At 42.1% G+C, this 19,344-nt stretch overlaps 1 protein-coding gene across 3 annotated transcripts; it reads right to left on the bottom strand.

Moving 5' to 3' along the window:
* Positions 1 to 1,066: 1,066 nt before the first annotated feature.
* Positions 1,067 to 16,090, bottom strand: egfl7 (EGF-like-domain, multiple 7). 3 transcript variants are annotated; one of them, XM_044012503.1, is made up of 9 exons: positions 15,876 to 16,090; positions 10,620 to 10,866; positions 9,304 to 9,426; positions 8,340 to 8,452; positions 7,444 to 7,539; positions 6,089 to 6,307; positions 4,146 to 4,222; positions 2,736 to 2,898; positions 1,067 to 1,603 (listed from the first exon to the last, which is right to left on the bottom strand). In XM_044012503.1, the coding sequence occupies exons 2-9, from the start codon at positions 10,700 to 10,702 to the stop codon at positions 1,584 to 1,586; spliced, it is 894 nt and encodes a 297-aa protein (XP_043868438.1). In that variant the 5' UTR covers positions 10,703 to 10,866; positions 15,876 to 16,090; the 3' UTR covers positions 1,067 to 1,583. The 3 variants fall into 3 exon arrangements, with proteins under 3 accessions (XP_043868438.1, XP_043868439.1, XP_043868440.1); XM_044012504.1 differs by lacking the exon at positions 15,876 to 16,090 and adding an exon at positions 14,220 to 14,488; XM_044012505.1 differs by lacking the exon at positions 15,876 to 16,090 and adding an exon at positions 10,370 to 10,515 and having other exon boundaries at positions 10,620 to 10,675.
* Between the last annotated feature and the right edge of the window lie 3,254 nt (positions 16,091 to 19,344).

Here is a 19,344-nt window from a genome sequence, read left to right as displayed (position 1 = left end):
AGCCTTTAGAATAAGCCTTTTATATGTGTGTGTGTATATATACATTTGCCTACAGCTGCCCAGAATGGACAAAGCAGTCTTTCTCATTTTACTGGGGACATCATTTATGGTTCATAAAGGCCACCGTACTTCGCTGGTGTGCTGCACAATAGATGCAGAGCTGCAACTAAGGTTTGTTTTCGTAATCGATTAATCTGTCGATTGTTTTCACGATGGATCGAGTAATCGTTTGGTAAAATGTCAGAAAAGTGTTTGTCAAACTTGGAAATGATGATGTTCTCGAATGTCTTGTTTTGTCCACAAACCAAAATGATTCACTTTTAATGATTTCTTTGTTTATATGGAGCTAAGAAATGAAGCATATGTTCACAGTTAAGAAGCTAAAACAATCCTGTTTTAATCATTGTTTCAGCTCTAAATAGATGTCACTAATTCTTACAGACTGGACCTTCACAACGCTTTTACATTTCTGCTACTTCAAGAGACTTAAACTAAATTTATGTGATTGCCTGTTTGTAAAGAAGTATTTTTGCACAAAATAACTTGCTAACACTGCACGTCTTGATAATACTAAGCCTTTTTTTTTAACATTAATTCTTTCAAATTTGCTTTTTGTTTCACCAGGAGCCAGAAAGAAATGTCCATATATGTGCATATATATGTATGTATATATATATACATACATATATATATGTATTTATATAGAGAGAGAGAGAGATGGCAACAAATGAAACGTGCTCATTGCCAAACACGTCAGAGAGCTACGGTGGCCTGAGCAAACCAGAAAGGATGTCTTTCTTCATTGCGTTGTAAGTATTTGCTTTAAAACCCGAACAACACATGCTCTGCTGCTGGTTTACAATACATATTCTAAGGCTGCAAACATTAATAAGTGTCATTTTAAAGTAATTATACACTGAGAATGTTACATTTGACCAATAACCCCATGTAAATGTTACACTTTTGACCTTTAAGTGAAGAATTTGCAGGCTCTAGCCGCCACTGTGGGAGTGGATGAAGTGTAGGAGAGGAGTGTAACCTTGTATCAGTGTTGCGGACACGCATGTTTCAATTAAAGCTTTTTATTACAAAACGTTACAAAACTAGGTATAAAAAAAAAAAAGAAAGTGTGTAATGGAGCACTGAGAAATAACAGAAAGTTATCATAATTTAAATAGATAAATACAGATACAGTCCACATCTTCCCCAGCACAGTGTGGGGCTCAGACTGAGGGCACAGCTGCACTGATAAGAAAAAAGAAAAACAAACAAACACAGAAACAAAAGTGGCCAGTTTAACCTTTGACCCTTGTGCCGTTTGATCTCTATATGTTACGGCGATGACGTAAGGGTGAGAGCGACTCCGGTTACGGATTTGACGATGATTCGACGAGAGAGGTGAATTAACCTTTTTTGGGGGGGGATGAGCAAAATGACATGGCAGATGATTTATGTCACGGTTGCATCACCGTGTGTTAACACAGAGCGAGTGCCATCCCGCACGCTCTGGTGCTTGTTACCTCCCACAAGTTTGTATCATGTTTTCTGGGGGGAATGATGATGGTGATGGTCGTGTCCTGTGGTTAATTCTCCTGACAAGAACCTGCAGGGGAGAGCGAGAGTGAAAAGTTACTGCGATGCGTCACCCCGAATGAAAAGATTACATCCCGATTCATTCAACTTTATTACGAAAAGGCACAAAGGGGTTTCATCGCAACTGAAAGGAAATACAAGACGTACGATGTTGACTCCACTCAAATTCATCATCAATTCAAAGAAGTCTGTCTGTGGTGTTTCCTGAGCCAGGATGAGTTATAGTTTGAAACTCCTCCTCGGCCCAGTTAAAGCCTCGATGATGCTGCGCTCTGAGATCACATGTCAGTTAAGACGTGTAGCAACAGCATCAGAGGAACAGTAAACCGTCCTCTGGCACGACAGCATGTGGGAACCTGAGGCAGAGAGCGAGCCGGACTTTCCCTGTATCTGCATCGAAGATCACGGCACAACAACAGCGCTGTCTTGTATAAAGTACCTAAAAGGAGATACTTGAGTAAAAGTACAAGTATCTTACCAGAAAATGACCTTTTATATTATTATTACTTAAGTAAAAGTCCTTAAAGTACATGACATTTTATGTCCTTAAGTATCTAAAGTCATTTTCTGATATAAAATGTACTTTAAGGGGTACTTAAGGTGGTGGGGCAAGTTGTCTTTCAACTGGAAGGTTGCGGGTTAAATTCCTGGCCCCTTTTATCCTTGAGCAAGACACTTAATCCCACGTTGAAGCATGTGAATGCATGAATGGGTGAAAACTGTAGTTTAAAGTAGCTCATCAAGACTAGAAAAGCACTTTATAAATACAGACCAACTCTTCTTCTGGTTTTATTTGGTAGTAACGAGTAAAAACGATAGTTAGGGGAAATGTAGTGGAGTAAAAGTTCAAGTTACTAGAACTATAAATAACAAAGTAAAGATATAAGAAGTAAACATATTCTTTTAGGTTTATTAATATCGATAATGGTCTTCTTCAATTAAATCAGCTTAATAATAATTTCACTCCATTAACTAATCACAGTACAGACACAGGACGTCATTAAGTCACTGAAAGACACTTTACTACCTCTTCATTCAATCGTAGACAGCTGGGATTTTTTTTAAACAAGAAAGTCGGACTCCCCGTTCTCACAAGGCTTCAAATATAGAATGTGTAATGCGGTCATGTCACGGTCACTCACACGTGCCAAGGCGCTCCTCGAGGAAGCCGATCTGCTCGCTGAGAGAGTCGATGCGGTCCAGTTGCTGGAAGGAGTGCGAGAGTAAGGTGGTTTTCTCGGACATGCCCTCGTCCAGCGACAGCGGGAAGACACTGGTGAACGGGGCCAGGACCAACTGCAACTTCTGAGAGGGGGAGAAAGAAACCAGCCTCGTAAAACAGGAACAATGCCGTATGCTCCCAAACACTAGGGTTTTAATAAAGCCTCATAAAAGGTTTTTGAAAAAGGACATGTCTGGCATTTCAAAAGGAGTTAAAAATAAGGCTTTTTACATGATAGGAGGAGCAGGCTGGGAGGTATCAGGGTAGGTGGCTTTGTGAGTGTGTGTGTGTTCTTGTATGGGTATCTTTAAGGGAGTGAGGACATTTTTGCTTGGCCTCACATTCCGTCAACACTTACAGGGGCTTTTTGAGGGTTAGAACAATAAAAATACAACACGCTCAACGTTCTCCACACATTTCCACGCTCACGCAATAAAAGAGAGGACACGTCTTTGATTTTCTTCAGGGTGGATATAAGTTAGGTTTTGGTTTAGGGTTAAGGTTAGGACACAGGTGCCAAACACGCGGTTCACAGACCAAATGCGGTCTGCGACTTAATATCATGTTATTATGAAAACACGACCGAGGCACAGCTGCCAGAAAGATCATCAAATATAAAACTAAACATGATTGTTTTATAATCAACGTCTTACATTCAGCATTTAATTATGTATATTTAACATATATGTATATATATATATATATACATATATGTATTGTTTAGCGTTTCACAGTTTCCCACATGTTATTATTGACCTAATTTTAGATTGTCTTTTATACTTCCTCTTGGTTATTTTGTAAAAAACAAATGTGATCTATGAGCTTTCTGTTGTGGGCGTGAACCGAACTGGCGGCGAACAGGCGCCGCAAAAACCCTGCTGCTGTTTTTACACACAAATATGTAAACTATGGCATTCGGAACTTTATTAAAGCACTCTTCTTTCCGAGTTTGGATTGAAATATACAAAAAAATTCATTTCATTTTCACCAAAGCTATTAAAGTGGTAGCTTTGGATGGATTCAAGAAACAGAGCCGACATCCTGGTGTTTTTTTTTTGACATTAATAGATTTGTTTTGAATCGTACGTGTGATTTTATTGTGAAGTTCACGTCGTTCCATGTCGAAACAAACACTTTTACTTTGAAATTCTGTGCAATATCCTCACAAATGTCTTTATTTGACCAGACTGGATTCTCATTGGGCTCCACATTATGTGAGTTTGACACCTCTGTGTTAGGGTAAGGGTGAGGCATTAAGTTGTGATGGTTGAGGTAAGGGTAAGGGTAAGTCCTCACTACATGTGCTGTGCAAACATGTGTGTGTTCATACCTTCTCCAGAAGCTCCACTCTGCTCCTCAGGCTCTGCACCTCCTCTGTCACATTCTCCACCAGGTTTAATTGTCCACCTGCAGAAACAATACAGAGTACACGTCACAGGATGTTGACTGCTGTGTTTATGGTGTGGCTGTAGATCTAAAAAAAAAATGAGACTGATGTATGTTCTATCCTCTTTTCTACATCCAAGGTCTAAATCTTGGAAGATTTCTTGGGATTTCACCGAGTTCTTCCATCATTCCTTTCTTCTTCTAAAGATTCATGGCCACTGTAACGTCCCGAAAACTACAAACCGGGAAGAGGAGGTGTCGAGGGAATTTGGGGGGCACGTGGGGGTAAATCATTGATATGGGAACAGCTAAAGTCGCGGATACCCAAGCTGAAGGAGATGCCACTAGAAATAGACAGGCAGTCGTTCATTCCTCAGTTATGCAGAGGTGTCTGGTCATGGGGAATGTCGTGGGGTATGTCCCCGGTGGACAAGCGGGACACAGATCGCAACGCAGGATTCAGAAACCAACCCCTGCGTCCTGGCTGCACTTCGGTACACAGGCCGATAACGGCTCAATCTCTCCCAGATGTTGTCCATTAATGAGACAAGAGGGAGTTGAGAAACAGGGTGAGGAGGAGAGGAGAGGAGAGGAGAGAGAGAAAGAAAGAGGGAGGGAGGGAGGGGTGGCAATGACCCCCAGCAGACAGGGTTGACTGAGCTGGAATGAGAACACAAGTGTGGGCCAAGAGTGAAGAGAAGGAGACGATGATGGTGGAGGAAGCGGGGGAGAGAAAGAGGAAGATGGAGAGTCCAAGACTCCTCCACAGCAGCAGCTTGGCAGGGGTGAGAGGAGCGACGGTGCACCTTTAAAACCCGCGTTTACGTCGGTGATCTCCTGACACGTCCTGCCATGTGAGATGAGATAAAAAGAATGCACGGCCCGGAGCTAAAACAGTTCTCATTTACAGTTTGTTTTTTTCTCCCTGCATTTTTTACACGTGAGAGCCGAGCATTGAAACTGAACACACACTCCCACAAATAAGCTCTATCGCTTTCACCAAGTAGAAAGATCCATCATATTCTCTTTTTTTCTTCCTTCTTCCTCCTCCCCCTAACTCTTTCTGTGTGCTTTTCATGACTCGGCAGTATTGTGAGGACTCAGATCAATCCATATCATGTCGAGTGATGACAACCTCCTCTTTTTGTGTGAATCAAGTCTTGTGAATATTAGTGTGAACGTTGAAAGACAGGACGGCGTTTGGAGCGGGGCCCGAGACACTTTGGCCGAGTCTGACATTAATACGGAGATTCATTTTCTTTTTGGAATGCTTGACAGTGTGTAGCCTTGGTATTATTTACAGTACAGTAAAAAAAAAAGAATAGAAACAAGATTTGGGAAAAATCAAGAGAAGTCATCTTTAAAGGTTCATGCTGCATAAATCCCCCAAAAGAGCAATAAAGCAGAACCAGGACTGGGATTTATCCTGGGGTCAACGAGCACGTCTGTAGACAGAAGTTATGTTATGCTGTTGCTAAGATACGGGGTCAGAGACAACATTGCAACATTTTTTTTTTCAGGGAAACTAATGGAGTGTGTATGGGGGATAGAAATATTTCTATATCAGCATGGGGGTCTCTATTAAAGTCAGATGTTTGCTTTACTCACAGGACTCACAGGAGTCAACTGAGTCATTATCAAAGTCCAAATGGTTCCAGTCCCACTGCATGGGGGCCAAACCGCAGCACATCTGTCTGAAGTCGGCACCAGTCGCAGTGCATTATTACTCACGGTACGAGTTGAGAGCGGCATAGCGCGTACCAAAAGTAATAATGGACCGCGAGGCTGGCTATGATCCTTTCCTTCTCCACTCTGCTGCTGCTGCTGCTGCTGCAGGACATAAAGTTTCACGACATGGAGTCAACGCGCACACTCATTTACATTTACCTGCGTCAGTGTGACCACCCACTGTTCCCTGACTGGTTTGAGTGGGTGAGGAGGCAGGAGGAGGGGGAGGTGGAGGAGGAGGAGGAGAGGGAGGAAGGCTTTGACAGGAGCGGCCGTCTGAGGCGAGCCTGAAGCCGTCTCTGCACGCGCACCGATAGCTGCCAGCTGTGTTCACGCACTCCTGCGCGCACGGCCTCTGTTCACTGCACTCATCCATATCTGACAGAGAGGAGAGACGGGGGGGGCGGGGGCAAGAAAATGTGTGTTTGTCAGTGTTGGGAAGAAATGTGATAATAATAGTAATGTGTTATGACTTTAGTCATCATTTTATAATCATGAAGCAAAGTAATGAGAAGTTACTGCATGTTTTTGTCTGTCTTATAATGATGGGAACATGTTTCTTCACTGAAACCAACCTAGAAATACCAATATACTGAAGAGCCACCAGGGGGCAAAAAAAAAAGTCTATGGGAAAGTGATGCTACAGTACATCCCACTTGATTTACAGCGTTTTCCTGAGGACTTGAGTCGTCTGGGTCTTTTTCAAACGCACATGATGCCAGTTGTATTGATTATTCGGGAAAAAAAGACGACATAAAGTGAAGTGCACATGCGCAGACACCGGTCTGGTTGACAGCTGTTATGAGGCTGGTTGCACTGACGCCTGAGAACATTGGTCTGCAATAAAAAAGCATGTTTTCGAGCTTGGATTCATCTGGGTGTTAAGTCACAATCAGTTGCAACGCTGGGAGAGAATAATATCTTGCTTTGAGAGGCTGCTTGTAACGTAGTTCCACTAACACTCTTAGTTTTGTGTTTCTTTTTCATTTGTGTCCATGTCTTGTCACTAATTCTCCTGTCATTTCAGACCCCGCCTTTCCTCCATGCCATGCAATCAACTCATTTCCCTCACCTGGTTTTCCCCGCCCATCTCCTCACCTGCAGTCCATTTGCTCATTAGCCCCTCTGTGTATATACTAGCCCATTTTCATTCCACCCCTGCCAGATTGTCTTGTGTGTTACTTTTTTTCTGCCAAGCGTTCCAGCATTTACTAGATTCCCTTTTGTTCTGACCCTGTTTGCCCGTCTCGGACTTCAGATTACTGCTTGTTTGCCTGTTTTTGGACCGATTTCCTGGTTCCTCGGACCGTGACACTGCCGTTTCTGTAATTCTGTAGTTTTACTGATCATTTGTGTGGCTTCAGTTCCAATAGAAGAAGAACATTTTATGATATTTACAAAAGTAATATAAAGAGTAAAGTAATGTATTACCTTTTTAAAGGAATAATATGTAATTCAGAACATAATCCACTTCCTGAGTAACTTGGTGTGTGTGTGTGTGTGTGTGTGTTTACCTGATTGACACTGTTGGCCCGTCCAGCCCAGCGGACAAGCACACTGGTTGGGTTTAAAGCAGGTGCCTCCATTTATACAGGACTGTGGACACACAGCTGTAAGACACATTGAAAGGGAAGAGTTTAGTTGCTTTGTACTTATATTGGGAACCGTTGCATGTGCTTGATTATCCCTAGGATGGATGCACATTTTAATGCTTCAAATACGATAACTTGATTTATTGATGGATTTCAGGATGGCAGGAGTGAAAAGTATTTAAGACACCAATTACGAACTGGAGATTTAAGTTAAATAATAAAAATGTCAAACTGTGGTTCTTTCAGGTTGTTAGAAGCTAAAATATTTCTTTTTTTCACGAGTTGCCTGTATGTGTCTGGCTAAGAAATTACCCAGCTCATCGTCCACCATTAAAATCACACCTTGTCGTAAAGTTTACTGTAGGATGGAGCTGTTTCCCTCTGCTTATGCTCTCTGTGCTGAACCAAGCTGCCTTAAAAGTCCACTGTGTAACATTTACAAGAGTTTATTGGCAGAATAATGGCTTCAGAATAAAATAAAATAAAAGTTGTTGGGTTTTCATAGCCTTAGAATTAAGGATACATATATATATAGAGAGAGAGGGAGGGTTAGGGTGAGTCGCTTTACTAAACCAACTTTAAAACATCTGTAACTATGGAAACCTCATCAACTGATGGACCGATCCACATGCCTTTGGGAAAGGGAGGTGTGATCTCCATTCAGCTTCACCACTAGATGTCACTAATGCTTACACGCTGAACCTTTAACTTATTTTGTTTTTGTTAAATCTATATCTATATCTGTATATATATATCTCTATATCTCTATATATATATAGATATATATATATATCTATATATATATATTCCTTGGTTACCTTGGTTGCAGTTGTGAGAGTGAAACCTCCTCCAGCCCGGGCAGCATTCTGGGTAGAAATGTGAAGGAGACGTCACTCTGCTCACCTGCCGGTACGCCACCGAGTAAACAGTCCTGCGGAGACAAAACACAGACGCCCACGCGGCAGTTAGAGGTTTCTGGGTATTCATGTTGTCATCGCCTTCATGTGTGCGGTGGAACTTGTCCAGTTTTCTTTTCTTTTTTTTAAATCTCTCCAGCTTCTGTCAGACTGCTGCTGCTGCTGCTGCTGCTGAGAGGATGTGAATACGGCGGAAGACAGAAGAGCATGCACCACTGACTTCTAAGCGCGTGTCAGGGATGAGACATTGATGGAGGGAGAGGGGAGGGAGGAGAAGAGATGTTCACTCAGATCTACAAAAACCTGCCCAGACTCTGGTATGTTTGGTTCACGCAGGGAGACGCAGTGGGACTTAAAAAAGCGGGAAAAAAGTCAAAGTGACCCTGATAAAAAACGGAAAAGGGTCAAATCGTTTCATCAAAGCGACGAGAGAGAGAGAGAGAGAGATATGCACAGAAATACAGTTGTGAAACTGCACTGTGGTTTGTAAAAGAGAGAGGAGAGAATGTTAAAGTGTGTGTGTGTGGGGACTGAGAGTGTGTAAGTTATGGAGGGAGACACGGTCCAAAACAAACATCCCCGCCATCTCTGCAGGCCAGCGGTTCATTTCCCGTAGTTACACAAAGTACTTGATATTTAGAGTTGGACCAAATATGTGCCATCACGACCCACATGTGTGTGTGTGTGAGATCCATGTACGACTGCAGCTCTCACTCATCCCCTTCCCAAACATGCCCAACACTGTTTACCCCCTACATTAAACAGCACTGTGTTGTTGTTGTTGTTGTTGTTGTTGTTGTTGTTGTTGTTGTTGTTGTTACGTGTGTGTAAAGAGAGAGAGAGAGAGAGAGAGAGAGAGACTCACTTGTATGTGCTGCAGAGGCGATGCCCCTGACACAGGGTGATGTAGGGCTTGTGCACCGGTTGTACGTAGGACTCCGTTGCCATGACAACGCTGTGCCGGAGCTCTCGGCCACACACCCTTCTCCTGCGAATAGGTAGACATGAGATCACATTACAGACCGTGTATATATATATATATACATATGTGTGTATAGAGAGAGCGAGAGAAAGAGGTGTAAGTAATGAATTACATTTACTGTAATTGAGTAGGTACTTTTAAAGTAGTTATTTTAAGGTTTTACTTGAAGTATGTTTTTTTTGGAGGTACTGTACTGTGCTACATTTAAATCACATCCGTTACTGAGTGAGGTGAATAATGAGGACGGTTGAATTGACGTCATTTAAGGATAATTAATTAAGGAAAGTTAAAGCATTCGTGACCTTTGACCATGTGTTTACATATTTTATTTTGTCAGAACTTTAATTTGGAAAGGTTTTGCCTTTAACTAAAAATAATTCATGTGAGATTTGTGTCTCTTTTTGCAAGAAACAATCCCAACCGTGTAAAATAAAAGAGTCAATTTTAAACAAGCAACTTTTTTTTTACTTTAATTTAAGTACATTTTTATACAAGTACTTTTACTTGAGTAGAATATTTCAGTACTCTTTCCACCTCTGTATATATATAAAGTTGGACATAAGCCTTGTGGTTTACTGGATGACTGGATGAGGCTGACGTGGACATAATAATATACTGAGCAGCCACTAGGGGGTGACTCTGCTGGTTGTTACTCCTATAGGAAAGTGAGCCTTTACTTATCACTTGATTTATTACATTTTCCTGAGGAATGAATGGTTGTAATGAATGTTTCAGGTCTTCCTCAACAGTGCATGGTGTCAATTTTGTAAATAAGGTTTTCTGTTGTGATTGACAGCTGATATTGTCCAATAGGAGCCTGGTTGAAAAAAGCTCTTACTGGAAAAGCTTGAAATGAGCACTTTTCGGTGTGTCTCAGTGTCATTAGAAGTCGCAGCCTAATTGCTCGTGACGGATCCTCGTAATCACTGTGTCATGTTTAAAAGCTGACCTCTGACCTCTTGGGCTCCACTTGACCTGTCATGTAGCTGCTATGGCTGCGTGTCTGTCTAATAATGCTCCAGAGGACAGAGGAGGGCCAGAGCTTTGGTTCCTGAGAGAGTGCAACTCTTCAGGGTCACATGTCATCTGACCACTCTGTATATACACACACACAAACATTTCTGAATGACAGCTGAAGTGGACTCACTAAATGACAGGCCATAATAAACACAGGAAGAGTACGGAGAGTGAGCTGTTACCCGTGGTGATGAGCGAGGAAGTGGGGGGTGCCCATCACGTGCAGGATGAAGAGGGAGGAGGAGAGAAGCAGCGTTTGGTACATCGTCTCCCAGTTTCCCACGTTCCCTCGTTCAGGCTCTCACACTCTTCTCTGTGCCAGTTGGAGGCAGGATGATGACGATGACGATGAAGAGGAGGAGGAGGGTCCTAACGTCTCCTCGAGTTGAATGCGTACACGTTCTCCTCCAGGAGGATCGCTCCAGCTACCTGGGAGCAGAGGAGGAAATGTGAGATGATGATTATTATTATTTTGGTGAAAAAAAAAAACCCTTGGCACCGTTTGCCGTCAGGAATCTGCCCGAGCAGAGAAGTGGAGTGAAACGTGGACAGAGTCCAAGAGTTTCAACAGAGGAGGAAGGAGTCAAGTTCATTCCTCTGTAGCCACAGTTCAAAATCTGTCTCCCTTTGAAGAGGCAGACCACGAGAGGGACACACACACACACACTGAGGATTAGGGTTTGGTGCAGCTATTCTTCTTAGGACACCAGCCTAAACAAAGTGTTATCACTAACCTTAACCAGAACCACATTCAAATCTCATCCCTACATTTTTTTTTTAATTGCTTCATTAGAACCAGGTTTTGACTGTCCAGTGTCAGCCGTGTCATGTAAATGTGAACGAATGTTGACCACCACTCTTAATCTGTGTGAGAAACCACAGGCTTGTTACTCTTGAACCCTGAAATGAAAGCACGGAGCCGGAAGTCGCCGCGTCACAGCGAAACGAAAAAGTGGCTGAAAGTGCTCGCACTCGTGAGCCAGGGATGAATTTGAGCCGAGCAATAATGTCTCATTAGTCCGTAACAGAGCGCTGCTGTTGTGTAACGGCTGGTTAGGGACTCACACGTCACAAAAGTGATGCTACTGATGTTTTCTTTTAGCAGAAAATATCCAAAACAGTAGCGCCGAGTAACATATTAACTGTACGGCCAGGATGTGAATCGTTTCTTAACAATTGTACATTTTACAACCGTCAAAACTGGAAGTTTCCCATTTGGATTTGAAAACCACTAATTGCTTGAACATTTCCCACTTTGGTTTGCTCTCTCGCTTCCCCGCTGCGTCGTCATCGTCACGCCGCAGTCGTGCATGTGTGCACATTCAGAGTTGTGACCCTTCTTTCCAGCCGCTACACCTTTTTCCAATCGTTCTCAGATTGAGTGTTTTTTTCCCCCTCTGCGTGTGATTTTGAAGGCCGTAAAATATGCGTGCATATTTATAGATGCACTACATCCTCAAGTCCACAGAGTTTTTATGAGCGGCAGTAAATATATCGGACCTATACGCCCAATGTCTGACCTGTGTTTTAAAAGTCCGGTGTGTGACACTGAGGCGCGTTTATGGGCAGAAATTAAATATACTACCAACACGTGTGTATGTATCAGTATATAATGTTTAAAATAAAAACGTCTTTGGTTTTCACGGCCTTAAGTTGAGCCTTTTACGTGTACTTTACGGGCACTTTAAGGGCCTTGTTATACAGAGATGTAGGTTTCTACAGAAGCCCGAGTGGACAAACCAGTAGCTGGATAATTTGCTTTACACTTCAAGTTTATAGTCCTGAGTACAGTTTTATTCTATTATTCTGATTTATTCTTCTACTATTTACCTTTATTTCAATTTTAATTGTCATTTTTATCTTGTTTTTAGGACAATAGGGGCGCGTCGCGATTTTAATTTCACCGACAATGTACCTGTGATGATTAAACAACTCTTGAATCTTGAATCAGAAAGAATCATTTACGTTCTTTTGGGTGTGTAAAGTTGCTCGGCGACTCGTTTGGATGCATCCTCGTTCCGGACAAATATCACAACAGTTCAGAGTAGCTGCACCTGCACTGACTCTGAGACTAAAGGGACTAAAGACAAGTTCATAAGACAAGAAAACAAAAGGAAAACACGGATTTCTTCACACCACATTAAGTCATTAAAGGGAGAGTGAGCTCACAGTGTGTTTGACACTCTGGTGTTCTCCTGCAGGCAGCAGACACTAAACCCTGGGGGAAAGTGTGTTAACTGCAGCTGGGTGTGATTGCAGGTCATGGTGACTGTGGCCTCACTTGTCCTGGATGCTAAAAGCCTCCGAGGACATGAGTTGACATTTAACCAGGATCTTTATAGTGGTAAAGGACGCCCACATCTAAATTCACCAGTCACTGCAGCAACTGAGTGTGTGTGTGTGTGTGTGTGAGAGAGAGACTCTGAGGAGTGGGCGGGGCCTTTTTGGAGACAACATGTGTGTGTGAGGTAACATGTGTAACAACTGGCACTGACAAAACAAACGTTTGCAAAGACGTGCTATTCAGGTGTGGTAACAGGTTGAAGGATTGCGATTCTGATTTGATTTGATTTGCAGTATCGTGGCTTTTAGTCAGTGCTAGTTTAAAATTCACTGTGTAATCAATTCAAAATGTGATGGAGCAATATTACAAGTCTTGTATAAAGTACCTAAAAGGGGAGACTTGAGTAAAAAGTACTAATATCTTACCACAAAATGACTTTGGTAGAAGTTGAAGTCACTCTTTTTTATAATATTACTTAAAGTATATGACATTTACTGTACTTGAGTATCAAAAGTAATATGAGTCAATATCCTTGAGCAATACACTTAACCTCATGTTGCAGTATATGAATAGGTGAATGGGTGAAAACTATAGTGTAAAGCAGCTCAATAAAGACCAGAAAAGCTCTATATAAACACAGACCATAATACCAGCTCTTCTTCTTCTTCTGGGTTTATTACGAGTAACAAAGATAGTTAGAGGACATGTAGTGGAGTAAAAGTAAACAATGCCAGAAGTATAAATAACAAAGTATTTGTACTTGGTTACATTATTACCACACTGAAAACTACACACCACACAACTAAAAGCACCTGTATGTGGGATTTAGTGATATCTAGGGGCTAAACGCCATATTGCAACCAACTTGATCCCAGTATTCATGGAAGCAGGAACTATCATGTGACCTGGTGCAGGTGCACATTAAGTGTCTCTGCTGCTTGTTCAATGAAGGGCTTGGCGTCTAATACGTCACCAGGATGTAATGGATGGCAAATGGCTGGGACTGGATAATAGTTTTCTTATTATGATCTTATGGAAGTCTTAAATATCAGTCATGGGAATTCATTTATACAAGTTATGTTACAAGCATAATTATTTATATTTATATTTATATATATATATATAGATCGATAAGTTGTATATATATGTGTTATATGAGTCTTAAAAACACATCCTGTGGAAGTTCTGCAGGGCATGCCTCATACTCGCCACGAGAGGGCGCTGTTTCACAGCACAGCTTCAGTGATTTAGAGAAGAGCAACATGCTTCACTCACGTACGCGCACGCAAAGTTACACACATGAAGTGAACATGTCCACATTCATGTAAAGGGAGAAGAAGAAGAAAATGAACACACATATTTCCCTACAATGAAACTAAGGAGATGATCATGTGATGGACGCACGCGCGCGCGCGCGCACGCACACACACACACACACACCACAGCGTGCCAGTACCAAGGAAAGGACGCATGCATGGATACAGGATTAGTCACAAACCGTGCAAATGGATCAATCAGCCTCCACAGACAGATCACACACACACTCGGACAGTGTGGAGGAGCAGCAGGAGGAGGAGGAGGAGGAGGAGAAAGGTCCGCGCGCTGCAGGAGTTAAACCAGTGAGTCCAGTGATGAAAGAAAGACAGAAACAAAGTCCGCTTCTACAGTTAGGTTTCTCCTGGAACTCACAGTATCAGAGAACATGGGGGGTGATGGAGAGAAGCACCTCCTCCTCCTCCTGCTCCTCCAGCTGGGTGTCCTGCACCTCACACTGAATGGGGGGGAGAACCCGTCTGTGACGTCATCGCCTCGCTTTAAATTCTTCATTTTTTTTTATTTCCTATTTTATCTTAATAATAGTACACATTACTTTGCATACTCCATCCTATTATTGTTGGGTTTTATTTATTTATTTTCATTTTAGTTACTTTTACAGTTTAATATTATGATAAAAGTCTGTTTGTTCTCCAGGTTTTTTTATAAAATAAAGACAAAAATGCTGTGGCTGGTCTGTGGCTGGTGTGATTTAAGGATAGTTTCATGTGTTTAAATGACTCACATAAGCTGTGACACAGACATGAGTGCATTGTTATCACTGCTCTTCCCTCCCAACATGTTTCCATTATGTCAGTTATATCAAGTCCATATCTTCCTTTTCTTCTGCCGGTCGTTCTTGCTGGAGGGGGCCGTAAATAAAACAACTGCCGCTGACTAAGCTAACTGTAAATAAACTTTTTTTTTTTTTGAACAGCATAATAATTGTGGATTTGCTCAAAGCTCCTAAACAGATCAAACAGATCAAAGGCACTGTTGAGGCTCACATGTGCACCAGATCGTTGGTTTTAAGACGGACTCGAACAGAAAATTGTGGACTTCTCCTTTAACTCGCTAACCAAATAAAAGTGGGAACTGTGCAGAGGCGGCACATGACCAAGAGGAAAGGAATTGGACTTGTAGCTGGAAGGTTGCCAGTTCAATCCTGGGATGAGTCAGGAGCTGCGGTTGTTGGGTTAAATGCAGAGGTCAAATGGGGGTGTGCGCCAAATTAACTCATTCTGTTTAATTCTAAACTAAATGCTGATTTAGGTCCAGTTTAGTGGTAAAAAAAGTGTCAAATTTTAATCTGACATTGAAGCATTTAAGGTTTTTTTCTGTATGGTGCATCACTAATTTATGCTCAAGACCAATTATTTTGAATTAAATTGATTTGACCTGAGATGCTTTGGTTCACAAGTGCAAGCTGTTACTTACTAATGTCCTTTAGTCACATTAGTGACTCATTATTCTGCATTTAGAGTCCATTTACACACTCTGAGAGACACAGAAATGTCAAATAAAGTCAACGTGACATGAGTTTTATTGTAAAAATGAAAGGTACCAGAGTAAATGTACTGCTCTGTATTTGAGTGTTCAGCAAAATGATCCCCTCATTGTCTTACACAAATCTATATTATACATATGCTCTTTTGCACAACCGGTAACACTTTGACTTTGTTAAGATTATTTGATATAAATTATATTTTTAATTATTTTTTAAAAGAAAAACCCAAGTTTCCAGTTTCATGAAAAAATTTTTTTTTAAAAAAAAGGCCTCAACAAAGGTGAAAATGAAACAATTGATTCATTAAGTAAAAAAAGAAGTCAAATCTCTTACCCTCGCAGTATGAGGTCATCAGGTGCATGAGCGTGCACAGGCTGAGCGGCCGCCAGAGGCACCAGCGGCCGCACCGGTGGATAAGAGGATTCTTCCATGGTGAACATTTCTTTTAAAGCTCGAGCCGCTGGTTTGAAATGAAAACCCCTCATGGTTGATCCGCGTTGCTCCCCGAGAGTCGACTGGCGACAAATGAAATGTCTTTGGGCGTTTTTCAGTTGCTTTTTATGCAGCGCTTCCTGTGGAACGCAGGAATTGGATGGACAATCCCAAACAGGACTTCCTGTGAGTGTTCGCCGCTGATAAAACCCCTCTCCTGCACAAACACTCTCCATCCTGCTCAAACCGCTTCACGAATCTGATTTTGAAGCATTTTTCTGCCCTCATTGTGGCGCAGCCTTCTCACCTCTGGGCCTTCTGCTCTGCACGTGTGAACCCGCACCACGGCAAGGTTCCATGTATTTACTGAGCGTGAAACTCATCCTCATGTAACGCCACCAGTCCTGGAGGTTGGTGGCACCATGGCTGCTCGTATAGGCTCATGTTTACAGTGGTCGAGATGGAAATCTGTGAAATTGCCGCTTGTTAAAGCCAAACTGTTGCAGATAAGGAATGAGTTTGCTTCTCTTTTCTGTGGCAGCTCCAACTCTTTCTCTGTCTCTCAGCCGCACGGAGGCAACTTGTGTGTTTGAGGCCGGTTCATCATGTTCTGAGAATAACAACCGTAAATACACAATAAGTCAGCTTTTGACAGTTTGTGAAAATAAATGTTCATTTATCAATAGCGGACACTCTCAGTGACGTGTGTTTAGTGGTAGTTTCAGCTGCTGAAAGAACCGTGTGCTGCGTTTGTTTTCTCTGCTGAACTCACTGAATTCTTTGGCACCGTATAGACGTTAGAGACGTTCAACAGTTTAGTGATTTAACCACAAAAATATCCTGCACACTCATGATTTTAACATTATTTATGACCCTTGTTTTGGGTTTCTTCTTTCTTTCTTTCTTTCTTTCTTTCTTTCTTTCTTTCTCTCTTTCTTTCTCTCCGCCTCAGTTTCGTTGACAGTTGTGTAGTTTGCCGTGATGAGGTCATGCCACCAGGTTGCTAATGTGAGCCTAAAAAGCTTTCAGTAGTGGCTGATGTGTATCAAAGTCAGACAGGCTGCTCCTCCTCTGCCTTGAAGCCAAGCTTGACTGAGATTAGTCTGACAACCAGGACTCATTTGTCATTCTAAGTGTGTGCAGAACCAACGCACACACACACACACACACACGCGGTGTTAAATGCCCGTACAAGCGTGCACACATAACTCACAGAAAGTTTTTGTGTGTGTGTGTGTGTGTTAGTGTGTGGTCATGGCTCAGTGGTAGGGAATTCTTGACAATTTAAGGCTTAACGTTTGGTGATTTTTGTTGTTGTTATGTGTATAACAAAACTTATTTATGTATTTGTATGCTGTGTGTCCTTCAAGTATTATTATAATGCCGCTTTTCCACGACTTTGACGCGGTTTGGTTGGTTTTCCATTGGAACCTTGCAAGAGCAGGTACGAAAGAAGTACTAGATACTATGGGAAGCAATGGAAAAGCACCTGACTAAGGGAGCATTTGTGTTTATACAGCAGCAGCGCAAGGACGGGCAGGCGGGGACAAGAATTGTTTATCCCGTCCACGTTTTTTGGAGCAGTAGAACGAACGTCAGAAACTTTTCATGGCTGTTTCTTTCTGTGTTTTCAGTCATACGCATACAATATTGCTGCCGCCTCCATCTGTCGTGACGTTAAACAAATCACTTCCTGTTTGCAGCGCGGGTTTTCAGAGAGAAACACAGAGAGGGTCAAAATGCATGCACTAGATTTTAAAATCTAAGCTAAACCAAAGAAACCACTGAATTTGTTTTATGTACCTTTATTTTGTACTAGACAGTCACACTGGGATAAAAAAAATAATAAAAAATCCGTTGCATCATACAGTACATGCAACAGGACGGACGTATTAATAACAAATCTATCTATGTGTCCGTTATTTAAAGCAGCTGGAGCTCCTTCCTTGTATGTTTTAACTTTATTACTGTGTGTTATGTGGCGATAGAAAATCTGGTATTTTTAATATCCTCCTTTTTAACAATCCAACCCTTCCTGCATATCTAGGAGAGATATTGTATGAGCCACTACGTGCTGAGGAACCATGGGAACACTCTCCTCAGGATGCAGGTGAATACAAGGCCACACACACACACACACACACACACACACACCTTCTAGGCCCATTTCTCTAGAGGCTCCAATAGACCATAGGACGCAAAATCAGTGTTTGCATGTTTGTGAACACATTTGTCCGTGTGTGTGTGTGTGTGTTCGTCTTTTTAAGGAACCCTTCATTCTTTGAAATCAAGACTTGGCTGACACAAGCAAAGATTTGCAGTCGTTGTTCCAGATTTGTCCCAGTGAAGATGTGGGAGGACGGGGGGGTTGTGGGGATACTGTGGCACAGCAGCACTTCCTCTCCGGGAGGAAACGGGAAAAGGCTGGGGGAATGAGATTGTGGAGCGCGCACCCTTGGAACAATAAAAATCTCACTTTGGCAGGAAGCGGATCTGCGTCAAAGAGCGCCTGACAGATTTTGCTAAAGGGCAGTAGCAGTGACCCTGGACGGGGCATGAACAAGAGGGCAGCTGCGCACAACAATAAAGCTGAAAAAGTAAAACACTTAAAGATCATACAATCATTTTTTTTGTTCGGTTTGTTTTCATCACATAGATTTCAGTCAGGGCTGTGCATATATAGGTGTGTGAAGGATGCACCTGTGTAACTAAAGGAAGCAATGACCAAACCTCAAAAAGAAAACAAGACGAATACTATCTGTGGAGATAAAGGACATTCTTGAAAAGTAAAGGGTAAAAACAGCACAATTAAAGTTGTTGCTCTTCAGTTCCAACCTATTATGTTAATATTATCTGCATCCTCAGTATATTATGTACTAATTTAACAGACTTTAGTGTTCATTTTTTACGTGTGTGTGTGTGTGTTTCTGACTTTCTTAATGTGACGACGGTCGTGAAGAGCACGGTCTGATTTGACACGGAGATCCAGGGATGATGGAAAACCACAGGAGGGAGGAGGCATTTGCATGTTGCTTTACATGTTTTCCCTCTCAAGTATTTTCATTGGTCGGGGTTTTTAAAAGACATGTACGTCGGGCCTTTCTACACGTTAATTCTCTCGACGAGGGTTTCACGGAAAAAGAGATGACTCCACGTCCAAAACAAATGAAAAGTAAAGCCGTGTTTTTCCACACAGACGCAGCAAAAGCATCTACTGTCCTTACCAGCGTCTTACGGCTGCTGCTTTTTACAACCGCAATCAAACAGGAAGTGCGCGGGACACAAACGCTGTCTGTTTCCTCTTTAAATGTATCACTCCAGACAAAAACGACGGCAGTCTTTTTGTTATTCCTACAGAAATAATAGCACA

The sequence above is a fragment of the Solea senegalensis genome, linkage group LG21 (genome assembly GCF_019176455.1).
Source record: "Solea senegalensis isolate Sse05_10M linkage group LG21, IFAPA_SoseM_1, whole genome shotgun sequence".
Taxonomy (NCBI): domain Eukaryota; kingdom Metazoa; phylum Chordata; class Actinopteri; order Pleuronectiformes; family Soleidae; genus Solea; species Solea senegalensis.
Note: the sequence above shows the minus strand (reverse complement) of the source record. Positions and strands in the feature narration are given on the sequence as shown.